Source organism: Gobio gobio (genome assembly GCF_949357685.1).
Source record: "Gobio gobio genome assembly, chromosome: 22".
Taxonomy (NCBI): domain Eukaryota; kingdom Metazoa; phylum Chordata; class Actinopteri; order Cypriniformes; family Gobionidae; genus Gobio; species Gobio gobio.
Window position 1 is genome coordinate 19178041 of NC_137118.1, and position 22500 is coordinate 19200540.

General features: G+C 38.3%; 1 protein-coding gene across 4 annotated transcripts in view; it reads right to left on the reverse strand.

The window, feature by feature from the left end:
• The window catches only part of strbp (spermatid perinuclear RNA binding protein), a 127985-nt gene that overhangs the window by 41108 nt on the left and 64377 nt on the right, over positions 1–22500 (reverse strand). For all 4 annotated transcript variants that reach the window (XM_079804525.1, XM_079804526.1, XM_079804527.1 and 1 more), the window contains exon 3: positions 5761–5897. In XM_079804525.1, the coding sequence (XP_079660651.1) occupies positions 5761–5763 (3 nt within the window). In that variant the 5' untranslated portion in view covers positions 5764–5897. The remainder of the gene's footprint in view (positions 1–5760; positions 5898–22500) is intronic.

Sequence of the window (22500 nt, forward strand, 5' to 3'; positions counted from 1 at the left end):
AATATTGCACACATTTCAGCCAATCAGAATCGAGTATTCAGACAGACCATGATATTTGATTCTAATTGGCTGGAAGGTGTCTAATAAAACCGTTTAATGCACAGGTAGTATATATCAATTCATTTTCATTTAATGATTTTTTTTCTTTTCTTTAAAATCTTTTTAATGGTTTTAATTAACAATAAAAAGAGGACTTTTTTGTTGTTGACATTTTGTTGACGACATCAGAGCTCACTGGTTCAATTAAACACTGATACACCGGAGAACAGCTACTGAGCTGCTGTTTCTGCGGTCTTCTACAATTCATCAACATCACTTAATTGCAATTCATCTTTCTTGACGTGATTTGCTCCTAATTAGAGTGCATGTGAATGTTAATTACAGAAATAATGCAAACACAGGATCAGTTTCATAAATGGTAAAGAAAAGAAGCATAACATTTTGAACCAGAAATTAAATCAATGCCACTTTAAAGAGGAGCATGTGGATGTTGATGAAGTTGAGTCTATATTCATCTGGCCACTGTGTTGCATGTTTTATTAGCATTTTTTGCAATGTGCATTGTGTTTTTGTCAGGATATAAAAATATATTTTTAATGTTTGAGTAAAAAAAAAAAAAAAAAGTTTTAATGAAAGAAGTCTCCCCTGATCACCGAAGCTCCCTTTATTAAAAAAAAACCCCCAGTAAAATATTACTACAAATTAATGTTTTTTTCCATTTGAATAGATACAATTTTTTTAATTTATTTTTCATTACACCAGTCTTCAGTGTCACATGATCCTTCAGAAATCATTCTAATGTGCTGATTTGCTGCTCAAGAAACATCCCTGATTATTATCATGTAAAAAAAAAAAAAAAAAAAAAAACTGTTGTGCAGCACTGCAGCTTAATATTTTTGTGGAAGCCATGAAACAGAATTCTTTGATGAATAAAGTTTAAAATGAGATGAATCGCATGGTGTTTCATGTTTCAAGCTGTTTAACTGCTAAATTTTTCGCAATGAGAGCTAGTCTCTGCATGCAGCAAAATACACACACACAAAAAAAGATGGAAATAAAAAGGTAGGCGTGCATTGCCAGTCATATCTTTCATAAATTCATTCATCATCCTTCACAGGCCCGAATCCCCATGATATCAGCTCTATTCAAAACGAGATCCATTCCCTAATCCTGTCATTTTCATTCTGTCGCTCTTCCTGTACCATTTCTACATTCGACAGCAGACTTGCTCAATAGCCTATCAAAGCTCATATCAGCGCCACTGCAGTCCCCGGGGGGGTGTGACCTTTCACGGAATATAGACATAAAAAAACGACATGATGCATCCATCTTCTGAACGGCAGCTGTTGTTTAACTAGCAAGCAAAGAAAAACAAGATTCATTTGTTTCAATCGGAATTCACCGAGTGACATTTTTACTCTGGAGGCTGGTACAAGACAGCCGGGCTTGTTTGTCGAGTACGAAGCACTGATGGTTGAAGGCTGCAACCTTTAGTGGAGTTGATCAATTAGTGTGATGCAGAGTGAGCACTTTGACACTGCTATACAAACTACACGTGTTTGAGAACATTAAAGCAGCCTTGGTGAGCGTGGATCAGGACGGGTGTCTCTCGGCATCTGCAGCAGTGGGTGGCTAGGATATAAAGATGCATATCTTTGCGTGTGTGTTACCGGTAGTGACAGCGGTCTCTCTGTGGCATCAGGCCAGTATTTAACAGGCAGTGCACAGGCTTTATGAGGCACTCCTAATGGCTGCCTGCGAGTGGCCGTAAAACATACTGGCAAGTGTAAAAGAGTGTAAAATAGCTAAGGAGCAGAGAGCACTGCATCTTAATCACACATCATACCGAGGAGAGGGAAAGGATGGATAAGGATAGAAAGACACTTAGTACGTAAAAGGTGTGCGCAGAGAAATGGTTACATATTAGTGTTGTTGGGTAGAAAACACAATGGGCTGCAATGAAAAAAAGGTACAGTAAGTGATTTCTGAGAAACTGTTTATATTAGAAAACTTAAACACAGCCCTCTCTTCATTGCTCCGCCCCTAAAAATGCACAAACTCGCAACAGACTTTATTTAGAGCAGCACCCTGACAAGTGTGAAAGCGAAACTGTGAGGGATAGACTTACCAATCGCTGTAAAAAGCTAATTTTCTATAGCTCATGTTGTCTGGGTTTTTTTGACAACTGAAATTTCTGGGAAAGATATTATGCACTGTTTCGTCAGCAGAACAATCCAAAAACACATTAAATATCAGTACAACCCACTGAAGAGATGTATGTCAATCCCTCACAGCCTCGCTTTCATTCCCGTTAAAAATCAAAGATGCCGCTGCTGTGAATAAGGTCTATGCAAGAGTGGATATCTCCATCATAGCTGAAGAGAAGCAAAATAATGCTTCATGAAAAATAAAGCGAAGATGAAGCATTGGGTTCCTGCCATGTGATTAGTTATTAGCGTTAATGAGCAGTTGAACCGGTAGACCTAATAAAATGGAGTACAGAAAAAAAAAAGAAAAAAAAAAGGAAAAAAAAAACAGTACAGTAGAGCAGCATCAAAAATATCAAATATTGGGGGGATAATTTGGCCATTTCTAATTATTCAGGGGGACTTGTCCTCCTCAATGTCTATGGTGGTTACAGTCCTGACAGACAGACAGATAGACAGACAGAGAGAGACAAAGAAATCAACAAGCAGTTTCATCAAACCACTGGATTAACAAATGGCACACTGGGGACATTCAGACAAACAGATCTCAATCAAATGGAGTAAGATGGACAAATAGACACATATAGACTGATCAAGCCCATTAAAACTGAAGGGAAATGTAAATTTAAAAAAGTGTCACTGCTATAGTAATATTTTCAATGTAGTAATGTTTATTTATGGCTCCTGCTCTGCCTATCAGATGGAGTAGACAACCACACAAGGGGTCCTGGCATGTTGTGTCATCTCTGTGTGTATATTTGTCAAAGCTCAGTATTAAATTAATTACACACCCCTAATTAAAATGTCTTCCAGTCAGGCAATGATCTGCAAAGCTCTGCGGCTACTTATTATAGACTTATAGGCATAGACTTGAGCTAACCACAAACAGCTATTGACAATGCAGGTCCTCTTGATGAGTGAGTGAGAGAGTGTGTGTGTGTGTGTGTGTGTGTGTGTGTGTGTGTGTGTGTGTGTGTGTGTGTGTGTGTGTGTGTGTGTGTGTGTGTGTGTGTGTGTGTGTGTGTGTGTGTGTGTGTGTGTGTGTGTGTGTGTGTGTGTGTGTGTGTGTGTGTGTGTGTGTGTGTGTGTGTGTGTGTGTGTGTGTGTGTGTGTGTGTGTGTGTGTGTGTGTGTGTGTGTGTGTGTGTGTGGACTTGTAATCCCTACGTTGTGTCCCCACAAATGTCCCCACAAAGATGGCAATATCCGAAATCCTCATCCTTGTGGGGACATTTTTAGGTCCCCATGAGGAAAACATCTTATAAATCAGACTAAGTGATGTTTTTTGAAAATGTAAAAATGCAGAATGTCTCCTGTGATGGTAGGTAGGTAGGTTTAGGGGCAGGGGCAGTGTAGGGGGATAGAATATACGGTATGTACGGTATAAAAACCATTACGCCTATGGAAAGTCCCCATAAAACATGAAAACCCAACACAAGTGTGTGTGTGTGTGTGTGTGTGTGTGTGTGTGTGTGTGTGTGTGTGTGTGTGTGTGTGTGTGTGTGTGTGTGTGTGTGTGTGTGTGTGTGTGTGTGTGTGTGTGTGTGGGCATGTTTTTGTGAAATATCAGGACACAAATGTGTATAATGACATTGGTATGACATAGGTATTACAAAAAGAGGGTGAAATATGAGGACGTTCCCCATGTCCTCACTTTTCAAAATGCTTATAAATCATACAGAACAAGTTTTTTTTCACAGAAAGTGAACTGCACAGTCTCCTGTGAGGGCTAGGTTTAGGGGCAGGGGCAGTGTAAGGGGATAGAAAATACGGTTTGTACGGTATAAAAACCATTACGCCTATGGAATGTCCTCACATTTCACAAAAACAAACATGTGTGTGTGTGTGTGTGTGTGTGTGTGTGTGTGTGTGTGTGTGTGTGTGTGTGTGTGTGTGTGTGTGTGTGTGTGTGTGTGTGTGTGTGTGTGTGTGTGTGTGTGTGTGTGTGTGTGTGTGTGTGTGTGTGTGTGTGTGTGTGTGTGTGTGTGTGTGTGTGTGTGTGTGGGCATGTTTTTGTGAAATATCAGGACACAAATTTGTATAATGACATGGGTATGACAAAGGTATTACAAAAAGAGGGTGAAATATGAGGACGTTACCTATGTCCTCACTTTTCAAAATGCTTCTAAATCATACAGAACAAGGTTTTTTCACAGAAAGTAAACTGTGCAGTCTCCTGTGATGGGTAGGTTTAGGGGCAGGGGCAGTGTAGGGGGATAGAAAATACGGTTTGTACGGTATAAAAATCATTACGCCTATGGAATGTCCCCACATTTCACAAAAACCCCTGTGTGTGTGTGTGTGTGTGGTGAGACTGACACAAACAGACTGTGACAGTGTGCGTGAGCAGCTCTCTGATGCCCGAAGTGTGTAAATCTCAAGCGGCCCAAGAACATAGACCTGGGGAATGCCGCTTTAAAAATGTATATGTACACACACACAACTTGACAGAAAATCAAGCCATCAATTTATGCTTAATATAGATGTTCTATTTGTGACATGATGATTAGTGAAATCCTCTTTTCTTTTTAAGCCACATACAATGGAAGTAGAGGGCTTAAAAAGCTGAAATGTGAAGATTGTGTTTTTGTTAAAGCACTTAATGTGGTCATCACTTAAGTAATTTCATCTTGTAAACTCCAGCTTTTCCTATTCTTACAATTTTTTTTGAAAATGGTATTTAATTTTGCACAGAAAAAAAAAGCCGTTTTAACTTTTGTGGCTATATTTTCAAAAGTGTGTTATTTTAACATTTATTATGTTTTTTGAACTGAGGCACAAGCAACATCATTTTCTATGACACTAAAAAACTTGTTCTCAAAAGAACTACAAAATGCAGAACCTTTCTAGAAGCCAGAAACAAAATACTCAGAATTGTGCATTCATTTTCAAACTGCCATTATGTTCATAATAGAACAGTTTTTTTTTATATTTTAAGTCAATTTCTTTTAGATAGGGTCAAATGTGTGTGTGTGTGTGTGTGTGTGCTCTGCCACTTTGGCCACAGTTTGACAGGAAGTCGAGTGAAACCTGGAAGGTCACCTCTTTATGTGCACAATAAATCAATACAGATACAGAAGCAGATGCAGAAGACACGGAAAGCTGCTAGAGTGAGAGAAGTGGGAAGCGCTTGAGTGTATATGCGTGCATGCGCTTGCGTGTGCATATCCAAGGTCACCCCGGCTGCGGCGGCAAAGCTGGGTTAGCATTAGAGCTCACGCTAGCAGGGTGCTCATTACGTTGGGTTATTTATGAACCTCCCCCCTAACTCTCAGACTTTAATAATTCAAACAGCACAGCCCTACTCTCCCATGAGACCCAGCTTCCACAAGCCGGAGGTGAGGCCCATTAATCAAACGCTGATCTCCTCCCCCCTTTTCTCTCTTTCTCGCAAGCTCCCATCACATTTTCTCGATCACATCTTGGCTCGTTTTAGATTAGAACGGTTTGGACGGAAACACATGTAAGGGAGATTTCGTTATTTAGACATCAACCTTGTACGAACAAAACCGTGATACTCAATCGGCCACACAAACAGAAGATGAGGGGTTTACCATGGCGCCTGTAGGGTTGCTAGGCGCGGTGTGTCCGTGAACGTGTGTGTGCGAGCGGTGGAGATGGGGGTCTCAGGACGCCCTCTCCTCATGCGCTCGCCTCTCTGCCCACCCCGCTGCGCCCTACTGCACCAAACCTGTGAGACAGACAAAGAACAACATTAATTACACCATTCCAGCAGGTATTCGGTATATTTTTCTTGTTAGCATTGCACTGTCAGTGCACAAGATGGATAAACAGCACTGAAACCAAGGGGACTAAATGTGCAGCATCCCAAACCCTCACGCACACTTCCCTCAGGAGGTATCACTGACTCTTTGTTGGAAAATGAGCAATGCAGTATATGAAATGTTATACATATTTCATGATCTGGGTGCTGCCACACAACTGAGATGCGGCCCATTGTTCCACTTGTTTATTTCCCGACACGGCGAGGTTTTTGCATGTATACTTGTTTTATTGAGCACTTATCCGGATGTGTTTATCAGGGTTATCTCACAAAGTGCTTCCACTGCTCAAGATAAACATGACTATAAGTGAAACTCACCTGAGTGCAGAAAACACAGCCGAATCATTTTGAGTGCCGACAATAACCATAATTTGTGGATCAAACACTGAACTGTACTGAAACTGTACTTAATCCCTTCTTATCTGGTCAAATGTCTTCCCTGTATTAATGTAATTTCCCTGGAATATAATTTCATTCTCTGGATTATGGCTTTCGGAGCTGAACAGATGTACTCTCAAAAAAAAAAGATTTAAGGCCAAAAACGTAAAATCCACAAACTGTGAGGGCATAGAGCTGATCTCAGTCATATTTAAATGCTAAAGAAACAAACTCATTACATCACATGTAATCAGATATTAGTGAATCTACACTTTGCATATGGGCTGTTGGTTGATAGTCCGCTGGAAAGCTCGCACAAAAAAAGTCCTCTGCTCAAAATGTGGCCATCCTGAATGAATGAAATGACAAATGGGACACCTGGGAGCAAAGACCATAAGACCGCAAGCCAATATCAAGTGTGCCATTTGGGACAGGGCCACATACTCAAATTATTTCCATGCTCTGGTTAATACATATAATATAAAACGTTCTCACCTAATGTAGCCTACATTATACAATAATCCATAACCAAGATAATGGTGAACATGACAAAATAGTGTTGTCTAATAAACCACAGCTTATCTCCCAAGTCCCTTTATGCACAAAACCTCTAGTTTGACATCCTTTTAAGAGATGAACAACTGTATCTCACGAGGGACCCCACGCCGCTGCCAACAGCGCAATTACGCTCAAATGCAGCCCTGCAGATCTTCTGTAATAATGTTCAGTGGAGTGTGTCCACACAGAGACATTCACAGTCTGCTCGCTGGCGTCCCTGCTGTCACTGCCTCGTTATCAGTGGCACAATCTGCTGAAAACACACCACGTATGAGACCTTTCAGAGAGATCATTAGCCCAGACCGAACAAACTGACAAACATTTAAAAAAGAAATGACTATCAAATCACTAGACTGATCATCAAATGCCACATATAGCATATACAAACTAGAATGTACATTTCCTGAAGAAATTGTGAGTGGTGCTTGCAGTGGCAAAAAAATCCTCTCGGATGCTACTGGGATGCAAAAAAGCCAAGCAACATGTCTGTAGGTTGTTCTGGGACAGAGATATAGGTCTTGGTAAACGGTTGCTAGGGTACTCTGTTTGGTTGCTATGGAGTGGCTTGGCAGCTGCCAATGATGATACTGCTTGTCAGTATGAATGATATAAACCAACCCCCATGTCTCTACGATGTTCTGATGCAGAGATATAGGTCTTGGTAAACGGTTGCTAGGGAACTCTGGTTGGTTGCTATGGAATGTTTTGGCAACATTCAATGATGATACTGCTTGTCAGTATGAATGATATGAACCAACCCCCATGTCTCTATGATGTTCTGAGGCAGAGATATAGGTCTTGGTAAACGGTTGCTAAGGTACTCTGTTTGGTTGCTATGGAGTGGCTTGGCAGCATCCAATGACAATACTCCAAAGGCTGCTTGTCAGTATGAATGATATAAACCAACCCCCATGCCTCTATGATGTTCTGAGGCAGAGATATTGGTGTTGCTAAACGGTTGCTAGGCTGCTTGATAATGGTTGCTAGGGCGTGGCTAGGAAGAGTTGAAGGTGATTTTTGATTGGCTGTTGATGCCCCGAGTCAAACAAACCCACCCTCATGTTTCTATGACACTTCTATCCAAAGATATCCCTTTGATCTCTTTCAATGGAAGTCTATGGGATCAGTTGCTAGGGAGCTCTAAATGGTTGCTAGGGCGTGGCTTCATAGGTTCACAATGATCCTGAGATAGTGATTGGCTGTCTGAGTAAATTGAGCCCACCCCCTTGTCTCTGAGACACTGTGAGCCAGAGCTGTGGTCAATACAAAATCCCTATGCAATTTCCCATTGTAAGAGAAACGCATGAGTTTTATGGGACGTCCCTCCCCATTATAAGTCAATGGGGCAAATTTAGGCAGCTCTAGCGCCCCAGGGGTACAACTCACACCCCTTTGCGATGTGTCATCTTACAGGGCCTGTCAGCCTCTTCAAATGAGGTGACACATGAGTTTCTACGAAATCCTCGCTCAGAGTTATGACTCGTTAAAATTTTTTGCAATGTTAAGTCTATGGGATTTTTTTTGCTACTTTTTCGCCCCTGGGGCGAACACCGCACCCCCGACCCCTTAGAAAAGATATAGCACACCATTCCCGATTAAGCCGCACGTTTTGACACCTCATTCATGGGTCTGTGAAAAAAACTGTGGGAGGAGTAGCGGGACAAAATGTTGTCCGGAAAAATAAGAATAATAAACCGATCTGGGGTGAGATATTAAATATTAATGCCTTGCTACGCAAGCACCAATAATAATATTAAGTATTTTTAATAACAATATTGATGCCTTGCTTGGCAAGCATCACTAATAAGTATGTTTGAGAGTGATGGTGATGCCTTGCTTCGCAAGGCATCACTAAAACTCGTTCTGGGGCTAGATAGTAATAGTGATGCCTTGCTACGCAAGCACCACTAACTACAATGCTCAAGTTACTAGTTTAGTCTAGTTACAATATATAAGATATAACAAATTATGGATTGCAATGTTGAAGTCGATTTTTACATTTGGTTTACCTCAAAAAAAACAACAAACTCACGTTTAGTCATGGGCGTCGGAACCATTGTATGTGGGTGGGACAAGACCCACCCACTTTTTACGATCAATGATATTGGACCCACTCACTTTTATCGTCTCTAATCTGTTCACCAACCCCTAACCGATAAACACTTATTTTTAAACACATTAGACGCTTTATTTCCACTTTTCTAATATTTTCTTTATTTTTATTGAAAACAAATGCCTTTTCGATCTGATATGTGATGGGAAATGGGAGTAGAGTGAGTTCGGCAAAAAGCGGATTCGAACCTCGGGTTGATTTGCGTCAACTTGATGCCATGCGTCTTACCCCTACATTATTGCCGCTCTCAATGATACAGTACAATCACATTTCCGTAATTTTGTCTTGCCCACCCAGACGTTTAGCAAACAAGGTGGTATATTTGTACTTAATGTAAATGGCATCTACTCCAGTAAAATGTTTCTGAGAGAAGACCCACCCACATATTTGTTTGCTTTCAACGCCCATGCATTTAGTGATATGGAAATAAACAACATATTGACTTTATTCGTATGGCACAATAATGTAATGTTCTTGAATAATCTTCATTGGTGGGCTTTCTCAGTAGATATTGATAATGTGAATCTGTACACCATATCATGCAATTAAATGAAATGTTTTCATCAACTGACGACTGTAGTCATAATTCTGTTAAAAATAAAAAAATATAACGCAATGTGTTAATATGGGTCAAATAATAGGGGCCACTGTATATATACATATATATATAAAAAAGGAAAATCTTAGAAAAAAAATTATAATAATTCTAAGAAATGCACTCCGTGTCCATGTTGGCTTCCCATGGATTTAAAAAAATCTGTTATTCCATTTTCAACAAAAGATTACATTTACTGACTGAAATATCATGTGGTTTATCAATCAGTTAAAAAGCAATAGCATATATTCCTTACATCTTGAATATAATGAGTGTACGTACACCTTATTACTTTATTAATTATATACTGTATAATTCAATGTCTTTATTTTAAAAAATCGTAAATATACTTTTTTAGAGAGCCACAGGTGAATAAATGAAAGCATCTGAAGGACTTTATACATCGAGCTGGAGGTTCAAATTAGACTCATCATTAAATTAAACAAAGCACGGTGTCAAATTGTGAAAATACATTTAACCTCTATATTTCAGCACGAACAGGTATAGAAATGCACACATATCCTTCAATAAATAAGTGAAAAGAACGAGATAAGCCTTTCCAAGCACTGCCCCCTTGAGCGACCTTCGCCTTCACCTTCATTCTGACTGATGTCAATCCTTTAATCATTTTTTGGTTCCCTCTAGCAGTTTTAGATAATACAGGTATTAGAAAAGCAGGAGTGGGATGTTGGGTTTAACTGGATTCTGTCACCGGGACGGTCTGGCCTTCCTGAAGACAGCCTGCGGCGACATTGCTGCCCTGCAAACAATTACAGTCTCACTTTGTTGCCGAATAATAGGGCAAAACAAACTAGTTCACACCCTCCAAATCACTGTCAGGCTTTAAACGAAAATAGCGACCCATACTGTTCCTTATTCGGCAAAGTTTTCAATAAAGTATCAGGATTTTAGCTTTTCTAGCATTAACAGTTCTCGTTTGAAATGGAACACTAAAACACTTCCTGTTGAATGAAAGAACGACATCATGTTTTTGCAATGTTTGTGAAATAAGACAGAGCTTATGAATAAAACGTATTGTTAATGTTTTTACACAAATATGATTTTTGATTTCCCATATCAACAGCAAAACTGAGAATGTGAACATGGTATTTCCAGTGATAATTTATATGCATCTACATTTGTATACGAAATATTAGGGCTGCCAGCTAATACACTCACCGAAAGGATTATTAGGAATACCTGTTCAATTTCTCATTAATGCAATTATCTAATCAACCAATCACATGGCAGTTGCTTCAATGCATTTAGGGGTGTGGTCCTGGTCAAGACAATCTCTGAACTCCAAACTGAATGTCAGAATGGGAAAGAAAGGTGATTTAAGCAATTTTGAGCGTGGCATGGTTGTTGGTGCCAGACGGGCCGGTCTGAGTATTTCACAATCTGCTCAGTTACTGGGATTTTCACGCACAACCATTTCTAGGGTTTACAAAGAATGGTGTGAAAAGGGGAAAAAATCCAGTATGCGGCAGTCCTGTGGGCAAAAATGCCTTGTTGATGCAAGTGGTCAGAGGAGAATGGGCCGACTGTTCAAGCTGATAGAAGAGCAACTTTGACTGAAATAACCACTCGTTACAACCGAGGTATGCAGCAAAGCATTTGTGAAGCCACAACACGCACAACCTTGAGGCAGATGGGCTACAACAGCAGAAGACCCCACCGGGTACCACTCATCTCCACTACAAATAGGAAAAAGAGGCTACAATTTGCACAAGCTCACCAAAATTGGACAGTTGAAGACTGGAAAAATGTTGCCTGGTCTGATGAGTCTCGATTTCTGTTGAGACATTCAGATGGTATAGTCAGAATTTGGCGTGAACAGAAAGAGAACATGGATCCATCATGCCTTGTTACCACTGTGCAGGCTGGTGGTGGTGGTGTAATGGTGTGGGGGATGTTTTCTTGGCACACTTTAGGCCCCTTAGTGCCAATTGGGCATTGTTTAAATGCCACGGCCTACCTGAGTATTGTTTCTGACCATGTCCATCCCTTTATGAGCACCATGTACCCATCCTCTGATGGCTACTTCCAGCAGGATAATGCACCATGTCACAAAGCTCGAATCTTTCAAATTGGTTTCTTGAACATGACAATGAGTTCACTGTACTAAAATGGCCCCCACAGTCACCAGATCTCAACCCAATAGAGCATCTTTGGGATGTGGTGGAACGGGAGCTTCGTGCCCTGGATGTGCATCCCACAAATCTCCATCAACTGCAAGATGCTATCCTATCAATATGGGCCAACATTTCTAAAGAATGCTTTTAACACCTTGTTGAATCAATGCCACGTAGAATTAAGGCAGTTCTGAAGGCGAAAGGGGGTCAAACACAGTATTAGTATGGTGTTCCTAATAATCCTTTAGGTGAGTGTAGTTGAGTAAATGTTAGTCGACGAAAACAGGCTTAGACCAAATTTTAGTTGACTCATTTTGCATAAAATGCTACACTGTAAACCCTAACACTCAAAATAATTAATTGGTTTGAGTAGAGCCAACTCAAATTAAACAAATGTTTAGTGTTTAGAACTTTCTTTTTTCTTTTAAGTTCATAAAACGGACACATTTGAAGTAATCTGAATTGTTTCATTGTTTTGGGTTTTATGAACTGTTTCTTTTCATTTTATACAAGCTTAAAATTAACAAACTGGGCTACAATTTATATTTCCCAGCATGCTTTGCTGTGACACTCAAAAGGGAGAGTAAATGCTAAATGAAGTGTTATATCATGTTTTTTGAGCAAGATTGATGTTAAGGTGGAGATTTAGTAGTCTTTATCGTTTTGTAGTATTTAAAGTTTCTGTTATGTTGGGGCTCTTTTGGGGGGGTTACCATCATGGTGACGTGTGAGCATGTCCTTAGTTTGAGAACAGATATACAGTATGTTAAATATTCTATATTGCTGTCCTCATTCAGCAAGTGCTAAGCTATATATGAAAAATTTCATTTCCACACCTGTCATTTCCATCACAAAAGGCTATTAAAAGTACTGTACATCATTTGAGATGCTAAAAATGACTGCGCCGATATGTATTGCTTCCAGAAAATGTCTAAAAAGTAATGTTAGAAATCCCCAAAAGTAGTCATTGTTGAAGAATAACCAAATTACATTATTTTGTCAAAGTGCACCTTTAGAAACTTATGGGAATCAGCTTCTTTTAAGATGTTAATCAGATGTTTTTACAAAAATACGACCCTTAAAATGGCACTGCACATGCGGTAACAGAACCTCTTATTGCGATTCAGTGAATATATTTGCAGGTTTTTTTGCATACTTAAATGAATTGGTAGGAAACCTCATTAAAACACATCAATCCACCAGAGACTTGAGACAACAGGGAGCTATTAAGGAACGCCATTGTTTTCGACTATCAAGCCGAAGATAGAAAGAGGTTTCGTGAGAGGAGTGGGTGAAGAGGGTAACTATCATGACTTTGCCCCAGTGCTACTAATTATATGCATTCATTTTCCTTTTCTAATCATTCTTCTCTGTGTTTTGAGGAAAACTGTTCTCTCATTCTTCTCATTCTTTCATTCTTCTCTGGGGTAATCAACTGGGCTGCATTAAATGAGAGGGATTTTCGTTCTGAACCTAGTTTGGCATTTATTTACCGTCAAAAACCTCCTAAATTCTCAAAAATGAGATTTTTGCTCCATCATTACAAACAACATCAGATTCCTCTAAGGAAAAGTGCTCTGGCCTTCAGGCAAAAGGCACTGGCGTGATGGATCTCATTAGTATGAGGTTGCCAGATCAGCGCCACACTTCTCTGCGCACTGATTACCTATTGGACGGCCACTTAATGAATCTTACACAAGGCATACCGCACCTGCTCCCAGTCAGAGCAACCGGAAAAGACTTGGGCGCTGGTTAGGGTGTGTGCAATAAACAGATGTTAATTGTGTTGCTCCAAACATACAAACCATCAGTCTGGGAATGCTGTGTTATCCTAATGTTATTTCCAACTCAAACTGCAATGCAACGGTGTTATGTTTAGGTGAGCGGTGGGTTATTTTTACAGCTAAATATGGGAGGCATGTGTTGACGCTCGTGTGAGTTTAAACACCACTGCTCATCAAAATGTTTACTTCAGAGCCATTTTAACCTCTTTAACTAAGTCTATTAATGGTAATCTCAACATACCCCATCTATTGAGAATGTTTACTGAAATCAAACCGTTCAAAACTTGCTCACGCACATATTGAGTATTCCTCAGCAGTGCGTTTCGGGAGGAAGTGCCTGGACTCAAATCTGCCGACTGACACGCTGAGCGAGTGCCATCTTACACACAGCCAAACAGAAGCACACATGAATGCACATGTCCAGAAAGACAACGCACTTTAGGATGCCCTTCTCATGAAACTTTCTGAACCATATCCGAAATCCAAGATGTTGCTGAATAATTCATTTTTATAGGCGTTTAATTTATATTGATGCAGTAGTCAAATCACGGTTCTAGCACAAATACATGTAAACAAATCATCCGACACATGTTGAGCTGAATGACAGCAGTGAGAAACGACTGCCGCAGGTTTCTATTCTTAAGCTCAACAATGAGACGTTCTGAAAGGGGAAAGAACAGACAGATGAAAGAAGTCTTAAGTCTTTTGTTCTTTACATATTTTAACCTCCAGTAAACAGTCTTACAAAAGAGCTGTCATGTTACAAGTTACAAGAGGAAAAATTGGCAGGGTGGGGGGGGGGGGTGTCAATGTGGATCTAAGATAAAGAAAAACTTTGTTTAAAAAATGTATGTGCCTTTTAGTTCTTCAAATGTAATCTTTGTACTCATGTTACTATGGTTTTGGAAAAAAATTCTAAATTGTATGTGGTGTAACAAAGTAAAAAGAAACGTTTATAATATTTATAATAATTTTCTAATATTTAACATGTTTACACCTTGAATATTGTGAGTGTACACACGAAGATATAGTTTGAGAAAATATGAGTTTGACAGGTATTAACTATTTTTACTACTCAAAATCTTTTGTAACAATAGTTCCAATCATGCTCTAATTCTGTTTTATGAAAAATAAAAGTGTTAAATATTATTTAAATGTTTGTATTTAGGACATAAAAGGCTAGAAAATGTTATTTCCACAACCGTCATTTCCATCAAAATGCTATTAAACAAAGTACTGTACATTATTTAAGATGCTTGAAATGACACCATGGTTAGAATTAGTTTCAGAAAATGTTTCAAAAGTAATGCTTGAAATGGCCAAAAGTGCTCAGTTGAAGAATAAGTAAAATTCTCCTTTTGATGTTAATCAGATGCTTTGAACAAAAATACGACTAAAACAGGATGCGAATAAAACAGAACGTCTTATTGTAATTTATTGAAAACTTGCTGAAAAAATAAATAAATGTAATAAAATGTTAAGAATATTTATGATGATAATTTTATAATATTTAAGAAAAAAAAAACACACCGAATACTCTGAGGGTACACAAATCATATATACAAATCACCTTATTTTTAATTTTTTTTTAAATATGTTGGTTAAAAAAACAAACAGTTATTTTTATATCAGATATTTACATTTATATTTAAAAATATCATGAATTATTTTTCAAAATAATCATCAGGGTCTGCAAGGGCCCTCTCTATGATATAAAACATTTAGCTTTTTTGACATAAGTTTATAAATAATAATAAATAAGTTTATAAATAGTAATAAATGATTACTTAAGGTTTTGTTCAATTTAACAAAAAATACAAAAACCTACAAATAACTGTCCAGACTTGCTGTGAGAAAATACTTACTACTTACATTTTAATAAAGTTATGTGTAAGTGCATGAAAGTATTTTTTTTTTTCATAAATAAAACTGTAAGGCAGAACAAAGACCAAAAAGAATTGAGGCAAATCTCAGAAATACAGCCTCCTAAAGCAAACAAAATGCTTTAAATGTCCTTCCAACACTTCTAAAGCAACAGTAACACTTAAAACACATTTACTACAAAATACTTTCACCTTTCACCTTTTTTTCTCAGGGTGTGAGCATTTAAGAGTCGATTAGAAAATCTAAAATGCTCCAAAACAACACTTTGAGGTACATTTAGCCTAATGGGGAAAAAAAACCCACCCTGTCATCTTGAACAAAACCTGCTCTGTTCAAAGCAAAGAAAAACATTAAAAGGTGCTAATACAACGCCAAATAGCTAGGATGAGCACAATGCAAACAAACAGACATTATCTTCCAAAAATGATGTCCATTTTACTGACAACACATCTTCAAGGCTGACTTGTCTTCCTGGAATCTCTTGATTAAAACATGGCTTACGTTAGAGTGGAAATGCGAGTGAAAGTGCAGCTTCACGCATTTGTTGATTTGGCAGTGAAAGAAAATGCTGAACACGCTACAGGGAGAATGGATGCCATCAATAAACGAATAACTGCATTGTCAATATTTAAGATGGAGGGGTGCTTCCTGCTGACTGGAGGTCAACCCTATAGGGACAGAAGCAAGGAGGATAACAAGGATAGAGAGATTACGAAGGGAAAGTAAAAGAGACTAGCAACTAGTGTGTGACTTCCTGTTGTCATCCACAATTCCCGCAAATGCATCATAATCTCTCACTTAGACTAATTTTTCCCTCTCATTTGTCTCACTTCTACAGTTTTGCCACTTCCTCAATCAACTTCTGATGTCCTGACGTGACACTGACTAACCGACACAAAGCAAAGCAAATGGTTCCCAAACAGAACTTAATATTATAATGACAGGATTCAGTTGCCATGTGGAATTTTTCATGTTAAAATGCTTCCTATTTCAGTGTAGAGCCTTAACTTGACTACTACAGAAACAGTGTTTTGAGGGAATAATAAAGCATTGTGCAAGGAACCATGTTTTTATCAAATCCATAATCGGCCACTGTAATCTTGTGTGAAAAGGAATAAATAAAAGTTGTTAGTGGTTCATTTTAGCTTGAAACTGCAGTGTACAGATACATTTTTGGAGTTTTTACAAATGTAGACTGTAAACAGTGATTTTCAAAGTTGTAAATAAAACAAGATTACTGGAGTAAGTTTTACAAGAAAATACTATGAGTTTTTCGACTACAAAATTGCATGTTTAATCCAATGTCTCACTTGCCATTTCTTTGTAACTACTTGTGAAAATTACTAGCAATTTCTGAGTGAAATTCTCTACACCAATTTTGGCCAGTTTTTCCAATGAGCCTACTTTATAACAAACACAAACAAAAACATTATAATAGCTTCATTTTATGTGTTGATATTTATATTAACATTTAACTTTTTAAATGCAGGATGCATGTGAAAAGTTCATATAAATATGAAATAAAATTAAAACCCTCAACTAAATTACACCGTTTCATTTTTCCAAGGATTTTTATTCAGTAATAATTATTTTCCCTGGCATCTGACAACAGTATCAAGCATTCAAAGTAAACATTAAATAGCTGGTTAATAGGTTAATAAAATGAAATAAAACTTAAATGAATCATGCATAATTTATTTAAATTGCACTCCTGAGCAAAAAATTGTCCAAGCCAAAAATTGGCAAAATATTTAGTGGACTTTTAATGGTCTTAACCATTTTAATCACAAATCACTGGTCTGGAAATTAGCAAGAATTGCACATATGTTGTAGATAAAGTAACTTGGCACGGAATAGCCTTAGCAGACAGCTTTTTACAGGAAGAAGAGTCAGTGTTGTTCCACTGGTTTCAACCCATTCATGAGTAGTTAAAAATGTCTCCCAGTTCATTTGAGTTTAATGTGAGACCAAATATACAATATTGGGGTCAAATCTGGACTCTGACCAGGCCAAACCATGAGCCTGATGGACTTGTTCTCAAGCCACTTCTTGGTTGTCTTTGCAATTTTGCAATTTTTTTCTTAATGAAAAATAATAACAATCAATTCCTCATTAGATGACAACTTTTAAATTGTGGGAAGCATTCTGCAATATTCTCCTGTACTCCAAAGCATTAAATGACTTTTCACAGTGAAGCAGCTCCACAATACCAGCAGATAAAATGACACAATGACACACTCCATTCTTCACTGTGCTAGTGATGCATTTATTATTATATTTCTCAGCAGATTTTCGAAGGCACCGCTCCGGAGTGTGATTCATCACTCCACACACACACAACTTCCCATATTCTGCCAAAAACGTAATTCTATCTTTTTAAATATTTGTGGTCAAGACAATTACAAGTTTAGTGTTTAGCAATTTTGGGCGTGGCACTTTTTTTTTCTTGTAAATATACTAAATATAGAATTTTCAAAACACATCAATACACATCAAGAACAGTGCGCGAGGCGTGACTACCAACAAAGCAATAAACAATCAATCTTTCTGTTCAAATTAAACTATTTAACTTCATACATGTTTATACATCTAAAGTAAAACTACACACATCGGGCCCTATCATACACAGTCAGGCGCAAGGCAAGTGTTTTTTGCTAGTTTCAGCCCGACGCAGTTATCATTTTGCACTCGCGCCCCTCTGTTCGCCCATGGGCGTGCTGGTCTGAAAACGAGGTGTGTTCAGGCACAATGTTGGTGTGTTGCTATTTTGAGGCAACTGAAAACGACTGTGCCATTGACCAACAAAAACCTGGTCTAAAGTCAATAGCGCAGTATTTTGTTATTTAAAGGCAGCGTAAGTAATTATGCGGGTGCACAACGCACATGCTTATTACACACAAGGACATGAAACAGCACACAAACATTTTTAAATATTAACAATAAAAGGATTCCTCTCTGGAGAAGCATTCAGCCTTTCTGCTCGTAAATTCCGCCATGGTGCAAGCGCAACTGGCTTTTAAAGGGAATGGGAGATGACACTGATTAGTTTATTACACGTTACGCCCAAAACACACCCATGACTCATTAAGAGACAATGTACAAGCCTTTTGGACCATGCACCTGGCACACTGACCATATTTTTTTCATCGTTAAACTAGCAAAAGTGGATTCAGACACGTCCTAAGTGCAACTGCGCTACGCACTTCAGACCATTCGCTCAGATCGTTAAAATAGGGCCCATTGACTTGGGTTTTAGACATTAGTGTGGGTATAAACCTGTATATCTACAATATTGGCTGACTCGTTCGTGCAATCTCGCTAGGTTATTTCAAACGAGGAACCACAAAAAATTCAATGGAATTATTAAATGAGATGCATCAAACTGACTCCAATAACACACACATGCACGTTTAAATCCCCATACACACACACACACACACACACACACGTTACAAATGCGAACAATTGTTGTGGTATTAAAACTACAGTCAGTCTGAGAATGTATTAATTTAATGGCTGGTAAAGTAGCTCTGGAATAAACCCATAATCTCAGACAGAGAATATCTTTTAACTCAAGAGATCATGGCTGCTTTTACAGAAATCAAGATTACATGCTCTTTTTTTCTCGTTTTAGGCTGCAAACCACCACAGAAGTCTGCTACTCTTAATGTGAAAGTAGGTAAACTACAGTCACGCTACAAGCTAATAATAACTTTACAGTGTACAGTAAGATAATTACATTAATTAAACAATGAATAATTGAAAGTTGCTGAACAAAATAATTACATATTAAGAGCTTTGTTCATCAGTATTACTCAGTTCAACGTAACTATGTAACTAACATTATAGCACAATATTATCCATAAAAGTACTGAGCATCTGAAAACATCAGGTTTATTTACACCATAATCCATCTCTTTTAACGCCTCTGTACGGTGTATGCATACTAAGTTTTAAAGTAAATGACAAACGAAAAAGACATTTAATCACTTGTCAAATAATGTTAACAGTTCACACAAGTGCAAAAACACTTTAGTTTCTAAAAAGCTGGACTTGTTTGTGCAGTCTGAGGTTACAGTGATACATAAAAGACGTCTACAGAGTTTCCAGGATACTTTGAGCTGCCAGTAGCTTCGGAAACACTGCAAAAGTGCTAAAAATACAGCTGCCTGTGTTACAAAACAAGAGCTTAAAGTGAAAGCCATTTAGAGTGGATTAGATCTTTGGAGAAGTGCTAATGGACAAAGAGAGGAAACACATACAACACTTGTTTAGCACTTAGTGTTAAGATAAGCTATTGAAAAAAACTTTAATAAAGTAAGGAAGGACAAATAATGAAAAGGAAACGGACAGCAGGGGAGAGGAAAACTCCATCAGGACAATGAAGTGAATAGATGCAGGAAAGAGAACGATAAAATTATTTTAAACACTGCTGGACAAGAAAGAAAAGCAGATGAAAGAAATAATATTGTGTGTGTGTGTGTGTGTGTGTGTGTGTGTGTGTGTGTGTGTGTGTGTGTGTGTGTGTGTGTGTGTGTGTGTGTGTGTGTGTGTGTGTAGATTCAGTCCTCTCAACACTTTGTATCCCACAGATAAATCAAAGAGGCTCTTGAGTAGAGCTGAGCCAAGACAACGGTTAAACACAGCACAGCGGTCAGCCTCAAAAATCATCATCTTCCGGTTTCCTCGAGACAGACCTCAAAGAAACACATCACAGCTCAGACGGGCGGCAGCTAAACTATAAGGGGCCATACTTGTAGTGTTTTATCATTTTCCATGAAGCCTTCTTAATAGTTAAAGTTTCCTTTTTCTTTTTGTGTTTTACACAATTATTTTTTACCCTCTCACTGCACCTTAAACAGGCAGTTTTCGGTACTGTACCTTTAAGATACAGTGTGTAAATGACCTTCGTTATGATAGCTAACCTATTATAAGTAAAATGAATACAAAATAGGGGAAACCCTTACAATAAGGCTTCCATTTGTTCAATTAGCTACTTTAGTTATCATGAGATACCAATGAATAATACTTCTAAAGCATTTATTAATCTTAGCTAATGTTAATTTCAACATTTACTAACTTTGAATAAATAATACAAATATATGTGACTTTTGACTTCAATGGACCTGAGCTAACATGAGCTCACAATGAACAGTTGTATTTGTATTACCTAACATGAATAAATAATGGAATAAATGTATTGCTCATTGTTTGTTAAAAGGATAGTTCACCCTGATATGAAAATAAAGCCATATTTTACTCAGTTGTTCTAATGCCCTGTGTCCTAGGCAGAAAAGCAGAAATTAAAAAAAAAAAAGTCCTGCATGCGCTCCTTCCTATAATGGCAGTGGATAGCGACCAGGCTAAAACATTACAAAAATTATACAAAAGTATCACAATGATACAGTGAGACACACGCCATATATGGAAAGTGTTCAAGGAGGCATACAATAAGGTTTTGCGAGAAAGAAACCGCATTATTCAGCCAAAGCACTGAGCTCGGCTGTTACTCTGAGCGCGCTCCTGTGAGTGCGTGCGAGTCAAAATATGATAATAAAATGATACTAATAATAAAACCACCTGAAGTGAATATTGAGTACTGTAGTCATGACAACATTGCGTGAGGGGCTGCTGAGTCAGTACTGACGGCTCGCACTCTCACAGGAGCGCGCTCAGAGTAATGGCCGAGCTCAGTATTTTGTCTGAATAATACGGTTTCTTTCTCGCAAAACCTCCAAACTCGGTCCTGGAGGGCCGCTGTCCTGCAGAGTTTAGCTCCAACCCCAAATAAACACACCTGAACTGGTGTCTAACTAGGGCCTTGTAAAACACTTATTAGCTCAGATGTTCAGGTGTTTCATTGGGGTTGGAACTAAAGGCTACGTCCGAAAACCTAGGCAGCTGACTCGTTGCCTCGCTGCCTTATCAGACAATGACTTCTAAGGCAGCGTTTGAGCATGAAGGCACCTCACAAAACTAATATCGGACAGACTTCTTAGACAGTGTAACCGTTTAATGATCTACAGCAAAATAGAGAGAGCTTTAGTGAGAACTAAACACATATTTAATTACTACATTAGTAATTTCTCGCTAGAAATGACATCAGAAGTGGAAAATGTTGGAAAAAAAAAAAAAAAGTACATTTACACACAAACTGACCAGCAAACGCAACTTTCGGACGGCATCTTTTTTTCCAGCTGAACTGTCACAGAATGGAAAGCACAGGATTGTGGGATAGCACAGGCAGCGAAGGATACATGCTATGCTGCCTTCAAAAATCCATCAGATGAAGGTCTCTCAGGAGACAGGAAGTGAAGCTAACATTAGATTCGGACGTGCCTTGATGCCTTCCTGCCTTGAAATGTGTCCTCCGAAGGCAGCATTTTCCAGGTTTCGGACTCAGGCAAACTCTGCAGGAAAGCTGTTTGGAGACCCCCGCCTTATAGTATGCCTCCTGAACACTTTCCATATATGGCGCACGTCTCACTGCATCATTGTGTGATGTTTTTTGTAATGTTTTAGCCTGGTCGCCATTCACTGCCATTATAGGAAGGAGCGTGTGCAGGACTATTTTTAACGTTTCTGCTTTTGAGGTCCGAAAAAGATAGAAGGACATAGGGCATTAGAACAACAGCAGGGTGAGTAAAAGATCATTTTATTTTCATTTCAGGGTGAACTATCCCTTTAATGTTAGCCAATAGGACCTTATTGTAAAGTGTTACCAAAATACCAAATAGGCGTTATGCAAACAATTTCTGAGCATTATTTATTTACATTTTTTAAACACATCCTTAAGTCTGATTTGTGAATTGCTTAATTTGGTTAGATTCAAAAGATTCAAAGATTCAAAAGGAACGAATCAGAAATCAATACGGGATAGCCATGATCTGCTCACATACTCATTTGTGGAAAATGCACCTTTATTCCTCAGACATCCAATTTTATGAGGCACTTCTCAACAATTTTACATTAAATAAATTATAAATAGAATGTATCAAATAGATACATATTATATAAATATTCAAATACTTGTTTTAAAATTTTATAAAAAAAATAGTAATAT